This window comes from Zophobas morio, unplaced genomic scaffold (genome assembly GCF_036711695.1).
Source record: "Zophobas morio isolate AGI-343-1 ecotype UQ-CSIRO unplaced genomic scaffold, CSIRO_AGI_Zmor_V1 ptg000030l, whole genome shotgun sequence".
NCBI classification, from domain to species: domain Eukaryota; kingdom Metazoa; phylum Arthropoda; class Insecta; order Coleoptera; family Tenebrionidae; genus Zophobas; species Zophobas morio.
In genome coordinates this window covers 15,810,455-15,827,484 of record NW_026972135.1, presented here as the reverse complement: position 1 = coordinate 15,827,484, position 17,030 = coordinate 15,810,455, and the positions used below count along the sequence as shown (strand labels likewise).

The following is a 17,030-nucleotide window of genomic DNA, read 5'->3' as shown; positions in this document are numbered from 1 at the left end:
ACGACTGCGTCACAGAAAAGGAAAATATTTAGTTTCTTCGATGCTAATTTGTGAGTAAGATGTTTTCATTAGTTGTTGTCTCAAGATTTGTTACAAAATCGAATAAAATAAGTGAGACGATATGAACCAAAACGATAACTATGAAATAAAAATGGAACATGTAAAAAACAAATAACATATGTCATTGAAAGAGAAAACACATAAACTTGTTTTGATGATGACAATTATGTGGATAAAGAAGATATTGTACACAAATATGGTTGGTTATTTTTAACCGTTTGTGTATGTATCTATTTATTAATGGAAAAACCATTTGACAAAATACAACTTTCGTCAGCAGTTTGGGTAAAATTTGTGTTTCTTAAACAACAAATAATAAAAATTTTAAGAAAATAAAAAGATAGTGATTTTTTTAACATCTTATGTTCTGTTTATAAGATACGACGCATAGGTAAAGTTAAAACAATGGTGAATTATTAAATAGCAAATAAAGTGAAAGTATTAAAGTTTTCACGGTGATTGCTTACTATTGTATTTTTGTTGAAGAAAAAAAAAAACTCAAAAGGTATTGCTTTAAAATAATTTTGACATTAAATTTAACTTCCTTTGACTAGATCATCGAGTATTGTAAAAATACGATCCGAATTAAAAACACTCCTAACAATAAAGAATAAACAGTATTATGGCAAGTATTACACAAAAAATAATGTAACAAATTATAAATCAAATGGATTCTTTACAGGATGTAGCACTCGCAATGTAACAATAAAATAATACGTTCGGTCACGGAAATAATTTTTGGTACAAAATACAACAAAACTTCGGAATCAGAAAGTGTTAGATTCGATATTCTAAAATGAAAAGCACGCATAATGCGACGTTGGATTGTCATTGTTCTACATTTTTCGGCAAAAAAGGTCATGCACTGTTATGAATTAAAAGTTGCAGTAACTGTTAAGTTCCAAAAAGACAGATACTACTTCAACAACAATTATTATTCGACGTAAGATTGACGATGATAATTAAAAATAATTTTTTTCTAGTTCTACTGCAATGACTAATTCTATCAATTATTTTAATTGCATATTTATTTATAGTTTCATGGATTAAAATGCTATGTCACTATAATACTCGCAAAGACATCTTTTTACACATCTACATAAAAAAATATTAATGTTACCAACAATAAATAATCATAACTTTTTGGTCACATATTTCAAAATTAAAAAAATTGGTCGAAACTTATTTCCAGCATTTTCAAAAAACTATAACATTTTTTATCGTAAATTTTATTTTTTTATGAGAATCCATATAAGTTGAAATAAAAATGTATGTATATAATTTTACAATTAATGGAAAGAAGAGTGCTACGCGTATGTTTCAAATGAGTTTTTACTTCACACAATTTTGAGATGACGTAATCAATTTTTGCGGGAATAAACAGATATATGTTGATTAACAATTTACCATGCTTACAATAACTTTAAAACGTCTGCAAGATTTCAAAGTATTCAATTTTGCGACTCTTGGTTTAATCAATAAAATAAATTGACTCAGTCATTAATTTTTTTGAGACACTCTGTACAAGCAAATCTAAAAAATATTACTGCAATGATAAATCACAAGTTCACAAGTATAGATTCATCATATTTTGCACATTAATAGGATTTTTTTGGGAAAATTTTGAGGTGACGTCATCAATTTTTTTTTTTTTGGGGGATTAGCAAACACATTTTGATAAAAAATTTACCATTCTTATGATAACTTTAAAAGATCTCCAAAATTTCAAAGTATTCGGTTTTGCAGATTCAAAATTAAATTCTAAAAATCTGGGCGTTTCGGGTAAAAACTCAACACGGACTCATAAACTACACGTATAGGAATATGTTGTTTTATACAATTTAAAACCCATTACTACGTATAATTTTGAGGTCACGTCATCACATTATTGGTGGAGATGACTAGACAAAGTTTGGTTAGCGTTTTACCATCTACATGATATTCATATAACACACATATAAAATTTAACAACAATCGGGCTAGTAGTTTCGGAGATTATGTCTAACATATATCGTCACGAACGGCGAACGGCAGACAGACAGACAGACAGACAGACGGAACCGGAAGACCCATTTTTTCATACTCTCGCAGAAATAACATGAAAATCTTTCTACTGTGACAAATGTCAATTATCTAGCAACGTTGAGTTATAAAGAATCCAACTTTTTTTTTCACTGAAAAATATTCCCACATTTTAACAAACTGTGATGATAGATGGGAAAATTGAAACAATAATTTTGAATCTAGAGAAATGAGAGTTAACTTATGTAACAAAAATAATTAACAAATGGATTTGAAAATCTGTTTTCCCCTGACCATTTAAAAATTACTAAGGTTGTCTCTGTTTTAAAAAAGAATAATCCTAATATTGTTTCCAATTATAGACCATACTACTTACTAAGATAACACTGATATTGACAAATGGCATATCTTCGAAGAAAACAAAGGGTGGGTGGGCGGGGCCAATACCTGTAAAGATAAGACTGATTTTGCCAAATTATATACCTTCTACCTTTTATTTTCTGATAAGGCATGTTATTTGGGAATATCAGTCTTATCTTGGCAAGTATTGGCCCCGCCCACCCACCCTTGTTTTCTTTGAGAGTAGGTCATTTGCTAAAGTCAGTCTTATTTTGACAAGTACTAGCCCCGCCCACCCACCCTTCGTTTTTTTAGAGACTAGGCCATTTGCTAAAATCAGTCTTATTTTGACAAGTACTAACCCTCTAGGAAAATAAAGGACCGGCGGATGGGGCTAGTACTTGCCAAAATAAAACTGATTTTGGCAAATGGCTTACTTTCTAAGAAAATGAAGGGCGGGTGGGCGAGGCTAATATTTATTAAGATAAAACTGATATTGCCAAATGGCATATCGTCGAAGAAAATAAAGGGTGGGTAGGCGGGGCCAATATTTGTCAAGATAAGACTGATTTTGCCAAATATTTTTTTTCTACCCTTCATTTTCTTAGAGAATAGGTCATTTGCCAAAATCAGTCGTATCTTGGCAAATGGCAAGTATTAACCCCTCTCACCCGCCCTTTATTTTCTTCGACGGTATGTGACTTAGCAAACTCAGTCCTATCTATTATAAATACCACAGGTAAAAAATTTAGACCATTCTAAAAATTCAGCTTAGTGAACAATTTAAAGACAACCTTTTAAAAATTTCTTAATTTGGTTTTCGTAATAATAGTTCTACGAAGATCTTCAAGCCTTTGAAAGCAAAAGTTATTCTTCAATGATAAACTCTGACTCAACTAAAGCCTTCGATTGTGTCGACCATAATATTCTTTTACATAAGGTGAAACGTTATTGTGTTAATAAGAATAGTATCATGTTAATTGAATCCTATTTAAGTCAACGAATTCAGTTTGTGTATTTTAACAATGTTGATTCAACTGCAGAGAAACTAGTCATGGGTGTTCCGCAGGCGTCGACACTTGTACCCTTGTTTTTTATAATTTATATTAACGACTTTCCCAACTGTATTACCTTTGGTAAAATTTGGCAAAATGCGTCGTTTTTGAACATTGCTCGATGCATAGGGTTATATCTATGGTATTATATTAACTTACTTTTCAGGTGAGTGCAAATTTCTTTATAAATTGAAGCATAATAAATCATATTATTATTATTATAAATATATAAATATAAATATAATATCAGTCAGTGGGTATTGATACATTTGGAAAAATTCCAAGCGTAATTGCCTCCTCAGAATACACAGGACATTGCTTCCAAACCTGTGTCATTGCTAACAGATTCTGCAATTCATTTATAAAGAGGCAACTTCAAGAGAAAATAAGAAGAAATTTGCTTCAAATATTTTGAATAACAGTTCAAATTTTTCATATTAAGTAATTCCTTCTTCATCAATGTCAATTCATACTATAAAAAAATTTTAAGAGGGACTAACTACTCGACTACTTTTTACTTTTACAAAATATCGGACAAGCAACTGAATTTGTTATCGAGTTATCCTTAGAAAAGATTTATCATGGCGGGGATTAACCCACACTAATAAGTGTCAAAAAAATATAAAAATATAAAAGCAAAAATGGTAGACCTTTAATAAAATTTTTAATAAAATAAGTTTGTACGAAGTTACAAGGAAAATTGGTACAAGATTAATTAATTTTATGCAATAAATTCCTCTGTTCGATACGGTTCTTTAAATAGGAGCACAAAAAAGTCCAGAAGAATAAGATCACCAAATATTCTTTGTTTTTCGACTAATAATCCGGTTGTCAAAAAATTGGTTGGAGGTTATTTCAACAGAACTTTCCTCGCCTCTGAAGTGCGGCCAAATAAATCCCACTTCTCTGAAAAATTATCACTTTTTTGCCATTTTTGTTTTCTGATAACCTCTATTAAAGTAAAAACCAGTGGCGTAAATAACGTCAATCATTCTGTCGAGTTTTGAAGTTTAAATTTAATTTTTCAGTGTTTCAACTTTTCAATTCAATTTCTAGATTTTGCAATTTTTCGATTTGTGTTTCTCGAGCTTTCAATTTTTAATTTTTCCATTTGCAATTTTTCGTTTCAGTTTTTTATTTCCTTTATTTTTACAATTTTTCAATGTTCGGATTTTATAATTTTTTGTTTTTCAATTTCACTTTTTTTCAAGTTTTCGTTTGGTCAGTTTTTCAATTTGCAATTTTTGAATGTTTCGTTTTTTTTTTTAATTTTCGATATTTCACCGAGTTTTCATTTTTAAGTTTTCCAATTTTTCGATTTCCCGACTTTTGAACGTTTCAATTTTTAGATTTTTCAGTTTTTCAAGAAAAAGGAGAACCTACAAGATATTCTATGTGACTTACATAAGAGTACAGTCCAAAATTATTGAATAATAGATTGACTTTGTTTTTTATTATATCTCTTGTACTGTGCGGCAAAAATTTGTTGAAAGAAAACTATGTATGTAAAGAAAAACAAAACAATGATTAAGCCCCACCGACCCACCCCAATCTCAATTGTGATCAGACGAGGGGCGGAATTTAATAATTGTAACATATTATCTCTCTAGAAAATTCTACCCTTTTAAAAACATTTCATATGGTAATTTTTTGTAGAGACTAGAAAAATTGCAAATCAGAAGTTAAAGAAACGAAAAATTGAACAATCGAGAAACTGAAAAATCCAAAATTGAAAAATTTCACACTGAACAAAGGAAACATTATAAAATTGAAAAATCGAAAAATTGAAAAAATAAACAAAATAAAAGACCGAAACGAAAAATTGAAGAAATGAAAAATTGAAAAATCCAAAAATTGAGTAATTAAAAATTAAAAACTCGTGAAATTATAAATCGAAAAAACGAAGAAACAAAAAAAATGGAAAATCGAAGATGTGAAAAATTCAAGTCAAAAAAATCGCGAAAGTTTTATTTTCCGCCAGTGGTTTTAACTTTATAGAGGTTATCAGAAAACAAAAAATGCATTTTTTTTTAATTCTACAAAAAACCGGACATAAATACCACTCCCATTGCTTTTTCGAGCTGAGTTTATCAATTCTTCAATTATTCTTTTTTTTTTTGTTTCTACAGCTTTTCGATTTGCAATGTTTCGAGTTTTCAAGGTAAAATGTTTCAGTTTTTTAATTTTCCAACTTTTGAGTATTTAAATTTTTAGATTTTTGTAGTTTCACCAGTTTTCAATTATTATTTTTTCAATTTTTCGGTTTTTCAAATTTTAGATTTTTAAATTTTTCGTTTCCTCAATTTTGAATTTCAAATTTTTTTAGTTTTCGTTTTATATTTTTAGATTTTAGGATTTTTCCAATTTTCAATTATTAACTTTTTCATTTATTCGATTTTTAAATTTTTCGATCATTCAATGTTACAGTTTTTCGACTTTACAATTTTAACGATTCTACAAATTTTCGATTTTATCTCTTTTTTCAAATTTTTCGATTCACTTCGTTTTTTCTTCTTTCCAATTTTTCGATTCGATTCGATTTTTAAGTTTCTCTAATTTTAGTTTTTCAATGTTTCAATTTTTCGTTTCTTCAGTTCTTCGGTTTACCATTTTTCGATTCAGGTTTTTTTCTTCATTTTTTTTAAGTTTTAACTTTTTCAGATTTTCATTTCTTCAATTTTTCGATTTGCAAATTTTCGGCTTTTACTTTTTGAATTTTTCAATATTTAATTGTTAAATTTTTGAAACGGAAAATTCAAGAAATGAAAAATTGAAAAATCCAAAAATTGAGTAATTAAAAATTAAAAACTCGTGAAATTACAAATCGAAAAAATGAAGAAACAAAAAAAATGGAAAATCAAAGAATTGAAAAATTCAAGCCAAAAAAATCGCGGGAGTTTATTCTCCGCCAGTGGTTTTAACTTTATAGAGGTTATCAGAAAACAAAAAATGCATTTTTTTTTAATTCTACAAAAAACCGGACATAAATACCACTCCCATTGCTTTTTCGAGCTGAGTTTATCAATTCTTCAATTATTCTTTTTTTTTTGTTTCTACAGCTTTTCGATTTGCAATGTTTCGAGTTTTCAAGGTAAAATGTTTCAGTTTTTTAATTTTCCAACTTTTGAGTATTTCAGTTTTTAGATTTTTGTAGTTTCACTAGTTTTAAATTATTATTTTTTCAATTTTTCGGTTTTTCAAATTTTTGGTTTCCTCAATTTTGAATTTCAAATTTTTTTAGTTTTCGTTTTAAATTTTTAGATTTTAGGATTTTTCCATTTTTCAATTATTAAATTTTATAACTTTTTCACTTATTCGATTTTAACGATTCTATAATTTTTCGATTTTATTCTTTTTTTTCAAATTTTTCGATTCAATTCGTTTTTCTTCTTTCCAATTTTTCGATTCGATTCGATTTTTAAGTTTCTCTATGTTTAGTTTTTCAATGTTTCAATTGTTCGTTTCTTCAGTTCTTCGGTTTATCAATTTTTCGAATGTTATTTTTTCAATTTCTCAATATTTGATTGTTAAATATTTCAATTTTTCGATTTCTAAATTCTTCATTTCATAGACTTTTCAATTCGCAATTTTTTGTTTCGGTTTTTTTCTTTGTTTTTTTCAAATTTTAACTTTTTCAGTTTTTCATTTCTTCAGTGGGGATTTTGCAACTAAACTCCGCCCTTCATCTCACGATGAATAAAATATTCATCACAATTGGGAAGGGATGGGTGGGCGGGGCTTATATTTTGTCCATTTTTTCTTAATATACGAAGTCTTCTTTTCCCAACAAGAAACTGAAAACATGTTTAACTATCCTGTTACTGAAAGAAAATTCTATATATTAAGAAAAAAAAAAAAACAGAGTAAGCCCCACCCACCCGCCCCCATCTCAATCGTGATGAATTTTTCATTCGTTGTTACACCGAGGGGTGGAGCGTAATTGCAAAATACATATTTCTCTATTGATATGAACGAGTTTGTCTTCTCAAAACAGAGGACTAAAATTATTAATTTAACCTCAAATGAACAAAATGTTATTAACATTATAATTCTTATTTTATCATTATTACATAAAGACATGCGTTTTCTCACATTCTCGAGAAAATGGGGTAACTGACTCGTTTTTAATTTGACTAATAAAAAATGTGTGATGACGCCATCAACATGGGTAATACTAGTCACAGCTCAAAAGAAAAGTTGTCACAGCGCATTACCAGTGCAAGAAAAAAAAAAGTTAAAAATCACTTTACCTTAGTTTTTGCCTTTTTGTGTTAAACATATCATATCAAAGAAGACATACGGATTCGGTTCCAAGGATAACTCGCTTACAAATTATGTTACATTGTTGTCACATTAGCACAATATACCTGATAAAAAATTGACAAAATTTATTAAGGGGAATGACCTATTAAAAGTGATATTTTTTTAATTTGTAATTAAATCTTTAAATATGCCATTCTCATATTGACACAACGTTTTCAGTTCGTTTCGTACCAATATATTGTTTTTACACTAAAAACTAGAATCATATGACAGTTCACCTTGCACCTATATTTTTGTTTGTTATTAACATATTCCCTAATGATGGTATATGAGTAAAATAAATATCGAATAACAATGAATTTAAACTGATCCGATATATAAAATAATCACAAATACGTGGGTCACCAAAGCAAGAGAAATTTGAACGCATTTTAATAAGATTATCATTATCATTGTGATTTATGCATGAATAACAATGAATTATTAATTTCTGGACGTAGTTGAGGGTTTTAAAATCCAGTTTAATAACATATTGAAAAGTAATTTTTCATGTGTCACATTCACTTCTGTTCACACTTAAAAATGCATAAAAACTGTGGCAAGACAATCAATCAACAACAATGGCTAAAGAAACTATTTAAAAGAGATTTGAGAGTAATTAAAACGGAAATAAAAAACACAAATAATAAAAGAATATGAAATAAAAATAATAGGGAAAGTTCAAATGTATCGACAAGGAAAGAAAAAAGCAAAGAAAGTTTAAATAACCAAAAGTTCTTGTATTAATATAAAACAACTTTCTTTCTTTCTTTCTTTCTTTCTAAAAAAAGCAAAGATAAAGGTGTTCAAAATTACCATGCCCATTTCGATGTCTAGTTTCTCTGCGATCATCCATATCCCAAAATTCCATAATTCCAATCACTGATACATCACAAGAACTAAAGTAAAAACTAAACCAGAAAAATCCCTCAGCAAAAATCAAACCAAAACAATAAATTCCACCACTGTTCGTACATGATTTTCATCGGAATTTCACATCGGGAATCGTCACTTCATCACAAACATCGCTGGTCACAAAGATTCTCTTATTCGTGCAATTAAAGAAAAAACAACAACGCACCGCAAACAATCTGTTGCAACGCAAACTGAATTATTTAATAAAATATTTAAGGAGTTAAACGATATTTGGCCCCCACCTGTCCCCTCCGGTTACCAAGTTACCGATAATAAGAGAAGGGGGAGAGGAACAAAGATACAACAACTCTATTCAAGTAGAAAATTGTTGCAAATCTCACAAGCTTCGAACGATCAACCTCAATGTTGAAGTAATATTAGAAATTGTTAATCACTATTTATTTATTTACGCTAGTTTTGTTCTAACAACAATACCGGATTGTAATAGGCGATTGGGCGAAAACTTGTCCAATACCACAAGAGCTGAAAAATCGATCGCCTATGTCATTGGACGTTGGAAATGGGAGGGTTGTTCACGTGACGTTGCAAAAACATGGACGACCGTCTTTCACGAGAATGAGGCCAAAGCACCTCGAAATTTTGTCAGCAAAAATACCACAAGCTGCCTCGGTGATAAAAGTTTATTATTCAAAATCGGTACGAAAATATTTCATATTACAATAAATAAATAACGTTACAAGAAAATACGTTCTGTCATGGTCACTTCGTCACTGAAACATCATTTCAATTATTATTTTAATTTTCTTTCAAAATCGACATTTTACATATCCTCGTTGGCCAATAATGCCGAGATCGCGTGCTCTCGGGGAACAAATGCCCGTTGACAACTACGTTTGGTCGATACGGAAGCGAAGATCACCAAGAAAAAACTCGCCTCTTTCATTCACCCCCGGACGTCATTACAACAGAATTTAGATTTGATGATATATTTCCATTCGAAGTCTGGGTCATTTTTTATTCTTCGGGGTACCGATTTTAAATTCCTTCCGGTTTGATTTGACGGTGCGTATCCGTTTGTCGATGGGTTATTTTCTGGGGTGGTAATTTTAAATTTTTTCCGGTTTTTGTCATTTTGTCTATTCGTTAATGGAAAAGTGTTTTTTTAGGGAGTGTGGAGCTCACCTGCCAAGGGTGCGTATGATACCCTTTAATCGGCAATAAACGGACAAGCTGCGTTTCACGCATCACTGCTACGGGAAATTATATCGATACGTGGGTCATAAAAATACGTTAAAACGCACGAAGGACATTAATTTTCTAAACTGTTGAAAGCTACGGCACTTTGTGGAGGAAAACGTAGGCGAATGTAACTGACAGTGTACAATTTATTATTGATTTGCAGTTGTTTTAGGTAATTTTTACTTCCTGAAGCTACGGAAGTGTTGTAATCGAGTCGACTGGACGACTGCTACTTTTATACTTTCTCGACGTTTCATGACTTCTTTTAGGTCTTCCGTTTCCGTCTGTCTACCTGACTTTCTGTCTGTCTGTCTATCTGTATGTCCAGATTTTTATTACAGAGATAAACTTCAAAACTAAATACTTGGCCGATTATTGTCAAATTTTAGGCGTATTAGGAATATCGTATAGATAGGAAAACGCTAACCAAAATTTGTATAAACATCCCCACCAACAATAAGATGGCGTTCTTTTCAAAATTTACATTAGTTAATATTATTTCAATTTCATCAAATAATATGCTTCTGCATGTGTGATTTATGAATCCGTATCGAATTTCTACACTTGGTATCATGTTTTTACAATATTTTACAATTTAACTTTGAGGAAATTGTAAACACCAAATGCTGTGAAATGTTGCAAATATTTAATGAATCAGTCCTCTATTCCGCGTTGAGGAGACAAAATGAAATTTCATTTCCTTTTAACCGCTGATGCTTGTAATCAGGACGTGCAAATATTCGAATTTTCTCGAAATGGAAATAGTCGAAGTTAAGCATGTTCTGAGAAATTGAGAATATCTACATTTTTCCCGTTGTTTATCTGCTTTAAATATATTTCATATTGTCCACAATTGTGCGGACCGCGGGGTGTTAATTACTCCAATAGTTGTTACTTTATAGAGGTTATTACAAAACGAAAATCGCAAAATCAAATTTTATAATAAAGCAGGATTGGGGCTAGTACCTGCTAAGAACTGATTTTGGCAAATGAGATACCCTCTAAAAACAGAAAATGTGGGTGGGCGGGGCTAATACCTGCTAAAATAAGACCGATTTTGGGAAATGACATACCTTCCAAAAAAAGAGAGGGTGGGTGGGTGGACGGGGCTAGGGCTTGTTAAGATAAGACTGATTTTGGGACATGAGATACCTTCAAAGAAAAGAGAGGTAACTATCAAATTTTCCTATTTCCTTAATTTTTAATACTTCAATTTGACAGATTTTTATTTTATTTTCAGTTTTCATATGATACTTTTTAGTTTTTAATTTTGAATTTTTCAATTTTACAATTTCGTAATGTTTCCATTTAGTTTAATCGAAAGTACCAAGAATTTTCAAAATCGAAAAAAAAAATTAGTAAGTGTTTGTTTTTTACCCTACGGGCTTAAAAAGATTCTTGACACTACAATTTTTTCCCTAGTTAACAAAAACCAAATAAATACTAAATAACTAATTTTTCTTTCCTTTACCCCATCCCCCCTTGCCCCAGCCTTACTCTTGTCCTCTCCACTTCTTTCATCCATTCCACCCCTCTTCCGTCTTCATTCAATATCTCTGTCACACTCTCCTCTCTTTCTTTGCTCTCCTCACAGTCATGCAGCATGTGCTCTATCGTCTCTCGCCCTTCTCCACACATCCTACACATTCTCTCACCTTCGCTTACCCAAAACTTATTATTTCTTTCTTCATTTCCACACCTAAATCTGGCAATTATTTTTTTTTCTTTCGCGCTTTCTCTGTCTAGGTACTTTGGTATGGTTTCTGTTATTATCTTTCTATAGTCTGCATTGTACCTAGAATTACTTACACTCGCTCTTCTCTCTTGTTTATCTATGTCTCTGTCACGCATACACAACTCTTCTCGCATACTCACCCCCATTTCTCTCTTTCTCTCTATTTCCATCCATGCGTATCCCAGTCTTTCATAATATCCTTGTCTACCCTTGTGATGTTCTTTCCCTACTTCCTTTTTTTTTCCTTCCAGCATTCATACAATATCCTACATTCCTCTCTTTCTTTCAACCTTTCATCATACTTTACAGCTCTTTTCCCAGTGTATACTCTTAATTTCTCTCGTTTACATTCTTCTCTTACTATATAGCCTGGCGTCTCTTTCCGTAGCCCTAACATCCACCTCAAATATTTTTGTTGTACTGCTTCCACCTCTGCATATTCCTTCCATCCCCATATCTCCACTCCATACATTAATACACTCCTAACTAAACTATCAAACATTTTCATCCTTCTTCTTACGTCATGTCCAAATATTCTCTCACCTATACTCCACACCATTCCCATTATCGGCATCGCTTTGACCCTTCTTTCTCTTATGTGTGCTTTTACCGTGTTAGTTGTTGTAAACTTAAATCCTAAATATTTAAACTCCTTTACTGTGTCTATGATTCGATCTTCCCAACGCCACACTTTTTCCTCCCCTTTTCTCCCTTTTTTTCAAAACACCATCATTTTTGTTTTTTCTACATTTACCTCCAGTTTGTTTCTTTTAAAGTACCTATCTTTGCAGATTTTTTTTCATCTCATTCATTCCACATTCATCCTTCGCGAATATTACCAAATCATCTGCAAATGCCAAACACCATGCCTTTTCTCTCCCCACCACAATTCCTCCCGCTTGTACTCCTCTAAACATTTCCTCGATATCGCTTATGTAACAAGCAAACAGACTGGGACTTAATGGGCATCCCTGTCTCAATCCTTTCGTCGTCCAAAACATTTTGCTTTCTATTCCTCGCACTCTCACACTAGTCACTGTCTCTCTATAAATCTCTCTTGCTGCTACAATTAACTTTTCACTCAGTCCTCTTCTTTCTTCTTTCCTCTCAGTGCATATACCCGACCTCCTTCCTTTAGCAACTCTTTTTCTATTAGATGATGCAGGATATATACATTGTCCATAGCCCCTCTACCTCTTCTAAATCCCGCTTGACTTTCCGGTAATATACCCTTTTCGTTCATCTCTGTCACCAACCTTTCATTTAACACCATTGCGTACACTTTATATGCCGTATTTAGAAGAGTTATTCCCCGATAATTCTCTACTTTTTCTTTACTACCCTTTTTATGAATTGGGCCTATTTGTCCTACTCTCCATTCCCTGGGAAAACCTTTACCCGTCCACACATCATTCATTAACTCGCTCAATCTTTCAATCATCCCATCCGTCCCAAATATCCACACTTCGTTTACCAACCCATCCCTCCCCGGTGCTTTTCCCCTTTTCAGTCTTCCTACTTGTTTTCCTACTTCCTCTACTCGAATCTCCGCTTCCCTTTCTCTACCACCAATCCCGGTTTTACTATCTTGCACTACAATTCTCTCTTCCTTTCCATTCAACAGTTTCATAAAATGCTTCTTTCACTGTATTATAGGTATGTCTTCACTAATCGTGATTTTGTTCTTCCGTTCTTTATTTATATACTGCCATACCTCTTGCTCAGTTCTTATGGCTTTAATTTTTTCTTTTTCTTCTTGCTGTATCTCTTCTTTCTTTTCTTTGCATCGTTTTCTATAATTATTTTTTGCTTGCCAGTACTCTTCTTTTATACCTTTCCCCTTTTTCCACCTTCGTAAACATTTCCTTGCTTCTGTTTTTAAATCTCTGCATCTGCTATCCCACCATCTGTTTCTCTTTTCTGAATTTGTCGTTACAATTTCTTTTCTTATGGCTGCTTTTTCAATTTCTCTTTTTAATTCTTTCATTTTCTTTTCAGTTCCTTCTTCTTTAAATTCCACTTCCAACATTTTTTTTTATAATGCTCAATTCCTTTTTCATTCCATACCCATATCTTCTTCTCTTTTCCTACTTCATTCCTTCACTCCTTCACTCCCTCTACTTATGCCCCTTACTTTTACTTCTAGTGGCATGTGATCGGAGTCCACTCTTTCTCCTATCTTGAATGTTTCTACCTCTTCTTCTGCTAATCCGTTTACTATTAAGTAGTCTATTACCGATTCCCCTCTTTTACCTATCCAGTTAAATTCCCCCTCCTCGTCCCCTTCCTTCACCCCATTCAAGACTTCCCAACCTCTTTCTTCAATTAATTCCCACAGCAATTTTCCGTCTTTATTTTCTACTTTATCTTTCGATTTTCGTGTGTTTTCCCCGTCTTTTTCCCTGCTTTTGTTCCCTATTCTGGCATTAAAGTTCCCTCCTAACAATAGAAATTCTTCTTCGGACTCTTCGATTTTTTCTTGTATTTCTTGTTTCGTGTTTCTCATTCCTCTACTATATATTGTGCAGATTCTCCATCTTTTTTTATTTACAATTAGTTTTCTTTCAACTAAGCCTTCCATTTAAAATGAAAAATTAATGAACCGAAAAATCAGAAAAAAAAGAATCGAATCGAAAAATTGGTAATCCCAAGAATTGTAAAATCGCAAAATTATAAAATCTTCAAAATTGTGAAGCCGAAAAGCTGTAATATTGAAAGGAAGAAAAATTGAAAGATTATTGATGTCGAGAAATTGAAAAACTGAAACTCAAAAAATTGAAAAAAAGAATTAACGAAAAACTTTAAAAACCAGTAATTAAAGTAGAAAATCTGGAAATTTAAACAAATTGTAATTATTACATATTTAAAATGAAAACTAGATACATTGCAGATCGAACATTGAAGAAACGAAAAATTGAAAATACTAAAAATTAAAAACCGAAAAATGGCAAATCGAAAATTTGAAACAGGAAAATTATAAAATCAGAAAATTGAAAAACAAAAGAAATTAAAAAACTGAAACCAAAAATTGAAACCTCGTGAAATTGCAAATAGAAAAGTTGCAAGATCTAAAAATTGAAACATCCAAAAGTTGGAAAATCGAAAAACTGAAAAACTTAAAAATGGAAACTACTTAAAATTGAAAAATTGCAATTCGAAGAATTGAAATTGAAAAAGTAAAAATAGAAATAAAGAAAATGAAAAACCGAAACAAAACATTGCAAATCGAAAATGTGAAGAAATTAAAAATTAAAAAATTGAAAAGTTGCATAAATGACAAAGTATTAAAATACAATAACTGAAAAAATGGAAAAATAAAATCGTTAAATTCGAAAAGTGATTTTTTTTTATTAAATATTACAAATTTAAAATCAAAAATTGAAGAAACAAACAATAAAAACTCTAAAGTTAAAAAATCAAAAAATTGAAAACCAGAACATTGCAAATCGAAAAATTGAAAAATCATCTTTATATTTTGTCTAATTATTGTAATTTTCATTTTTCAGATATTTCAAAACATTCACAAGTAAGCGAGTTCACGTCAAGTTTCTGTAATTTCTGGACAATAAAAGGAATTTTATTTTATTTACGTTGCTAAATACCGCGAGAGTAAAAAAACAACCAAAAACAGTAATGGATTTTTGAAAGATTGTCATTCTTACGTTTTCCACCAACTCAAACTGCCAAATTCATGGTAATCTGACAAATTTTCAAAAACCCATGGCTAATTTTGTTCGCGTTTGTTATTGTACTATCTCGGTAGTAACAGTGTTATTTTTATAATGCTTACGCGGAAATTCTTAATTAATGTTTTGTTCTTAAAATCAAAAGAAAATGATTAGAGTTTTATGTTGTTGGAAATATTTTATTCTGATCAGTGTTGAATTAGTTGAAATTAAAAGACCGTGGTCTGCACTATATTTTCGTAATTTGGAAAAAAGTACGAATATCTGGATGGTTCAAACGTATTTAACCGTTATCTCAAAAACTCATCAGAATGAGTATCTAGGTATAATGTAATGTAGTCCAAAAATGTTGATTAAATTTTATCAATAAAATAAATTGCTTTATTCATTTTTTTGAGTCATCCTATGTATAAGCAATTCTAAAAAATATTAATGTCTATGGTTAAAAATCAAAGGAGACACATATGTATGTTATTTTATAAAATTTAAATAGCATTTACTATGTAAAATTTTGAGATGACGTCATGAAATTGTTGGTGGGGATGATTAAACAAACTTTGGTTACCATTTTACCACCTCCATGATATTCCTAAAATACATATAAACCTAAGTAAACCATACTCAAACAAAATGTTCTGATTATTATAATTTTTATTTTATCATTATTATATATAGGCGTGCGTATTCACATTTTCGAGAAAATGGGGCGACTCGATCTTAATTTGAGCAATAAAAAATTTATGATGACGTCATCAACATGTTATAGTCACAGCATAAAAGAAAAGTAGTCACAACGTTATACCAATGCCAGAAAAAAAGGAGAGGGCCAAGTTCGGCATCGAACCACAATCGCAGGTCGTCTTATCTTCGACACACGCACTGCGCCACGGAGACGATCAAAACCTGTCGGGAATAAAACGTTATTATACTTGCAAATGTTTTTGCGAAAATTTGAATGTTTAGCGAAAAAAAACTGAAAGTGTATTCGTACACTACAAGTATATGAGTATATTTTTGTGTAACATTCAAATCATTTTAGAATACCATTCATTGAAATGACGTCATCAAATTGTTGGTGGGGATGATCAGACAAAATGGCTACCATTTTACCACCTATTCCTAAAATACACATAAAATTTCCAATAGTTTTGCAGATTATCTGTCTAATAAAATCAGACTACGGACGCGCGGACGGACGGACGGACAGACGGACGAACCGACAAACAGCAGACAGGTTGTAATATTCACACAAACACAATAAAATAAAATAAATAACATTAGAATTATATTTAGATAACAAATTACAAATGTAATCAAACAACATTCTTCGCATTTTTTAACCAAAATAATACTGAAACCACATGAATTTACAACATAAGAAACAAGCGAGACATTTAAAAAACCCCGACACAAAAAAATGACTGAAGAGATTATCATAAGACTTAGCTAAGAACCATCCTGATTAAACTAGTTTTCAAAAAAAAAGTTCAAAATCGGTTTATCTGTTTGGAAGCTACGATGCTACAGACAGGCAAAGGCTTCAAAGTTATAGCACCCCTATTTTTACGCAAATTTAAATTCATTATTTACTTAAAATGTTTGTAGTGGAATTTCGCCAAATACCCATTATAATAATTGTAGTGATTGCAAAATCTTAAAAAAAAATAAAAACGTATTTAAATCATCCTTGTTTTTCTTAATACGAAAATATAATGC

The 17,030-nt window shown here is 31.1% G+C and overlaps 1 protein-coding gene across 5 annotated transcripts in view; it reads right to left on the bottom strand.

Moving 5' to 3' along the window:
* Positions 1 to 17,030, bottom strand: part of LOC135138991 (myelin regulatory factor) — a 98,767-nt gene that overhangs the window by 76,684 nt on the left and 5,053 nt on the right. For 4 of the 5 annotated variants that reach the window (XM_064069050.1, XM_064069053.1, XM_064069051.1 and 1 more), the window contains exon 1: positions 8,595 to 8,884. The exons of the other annotated variant lie outside the window; for it this stretch is intronic. In XM_064069050.1, the coding sequence (XP_063925120.1) occupies positions 8,595 to 8,649 (55 nt within the window). In that variant the 5' untranslated portion in view covers positions 8,650 to 8,884. Of the gene's footprint in view, positions 1 to 8,594; positions 8,885 to 17,030 lie in introns of those variants that run through there. 5 annotated transcript variants of the gene reach the window in all.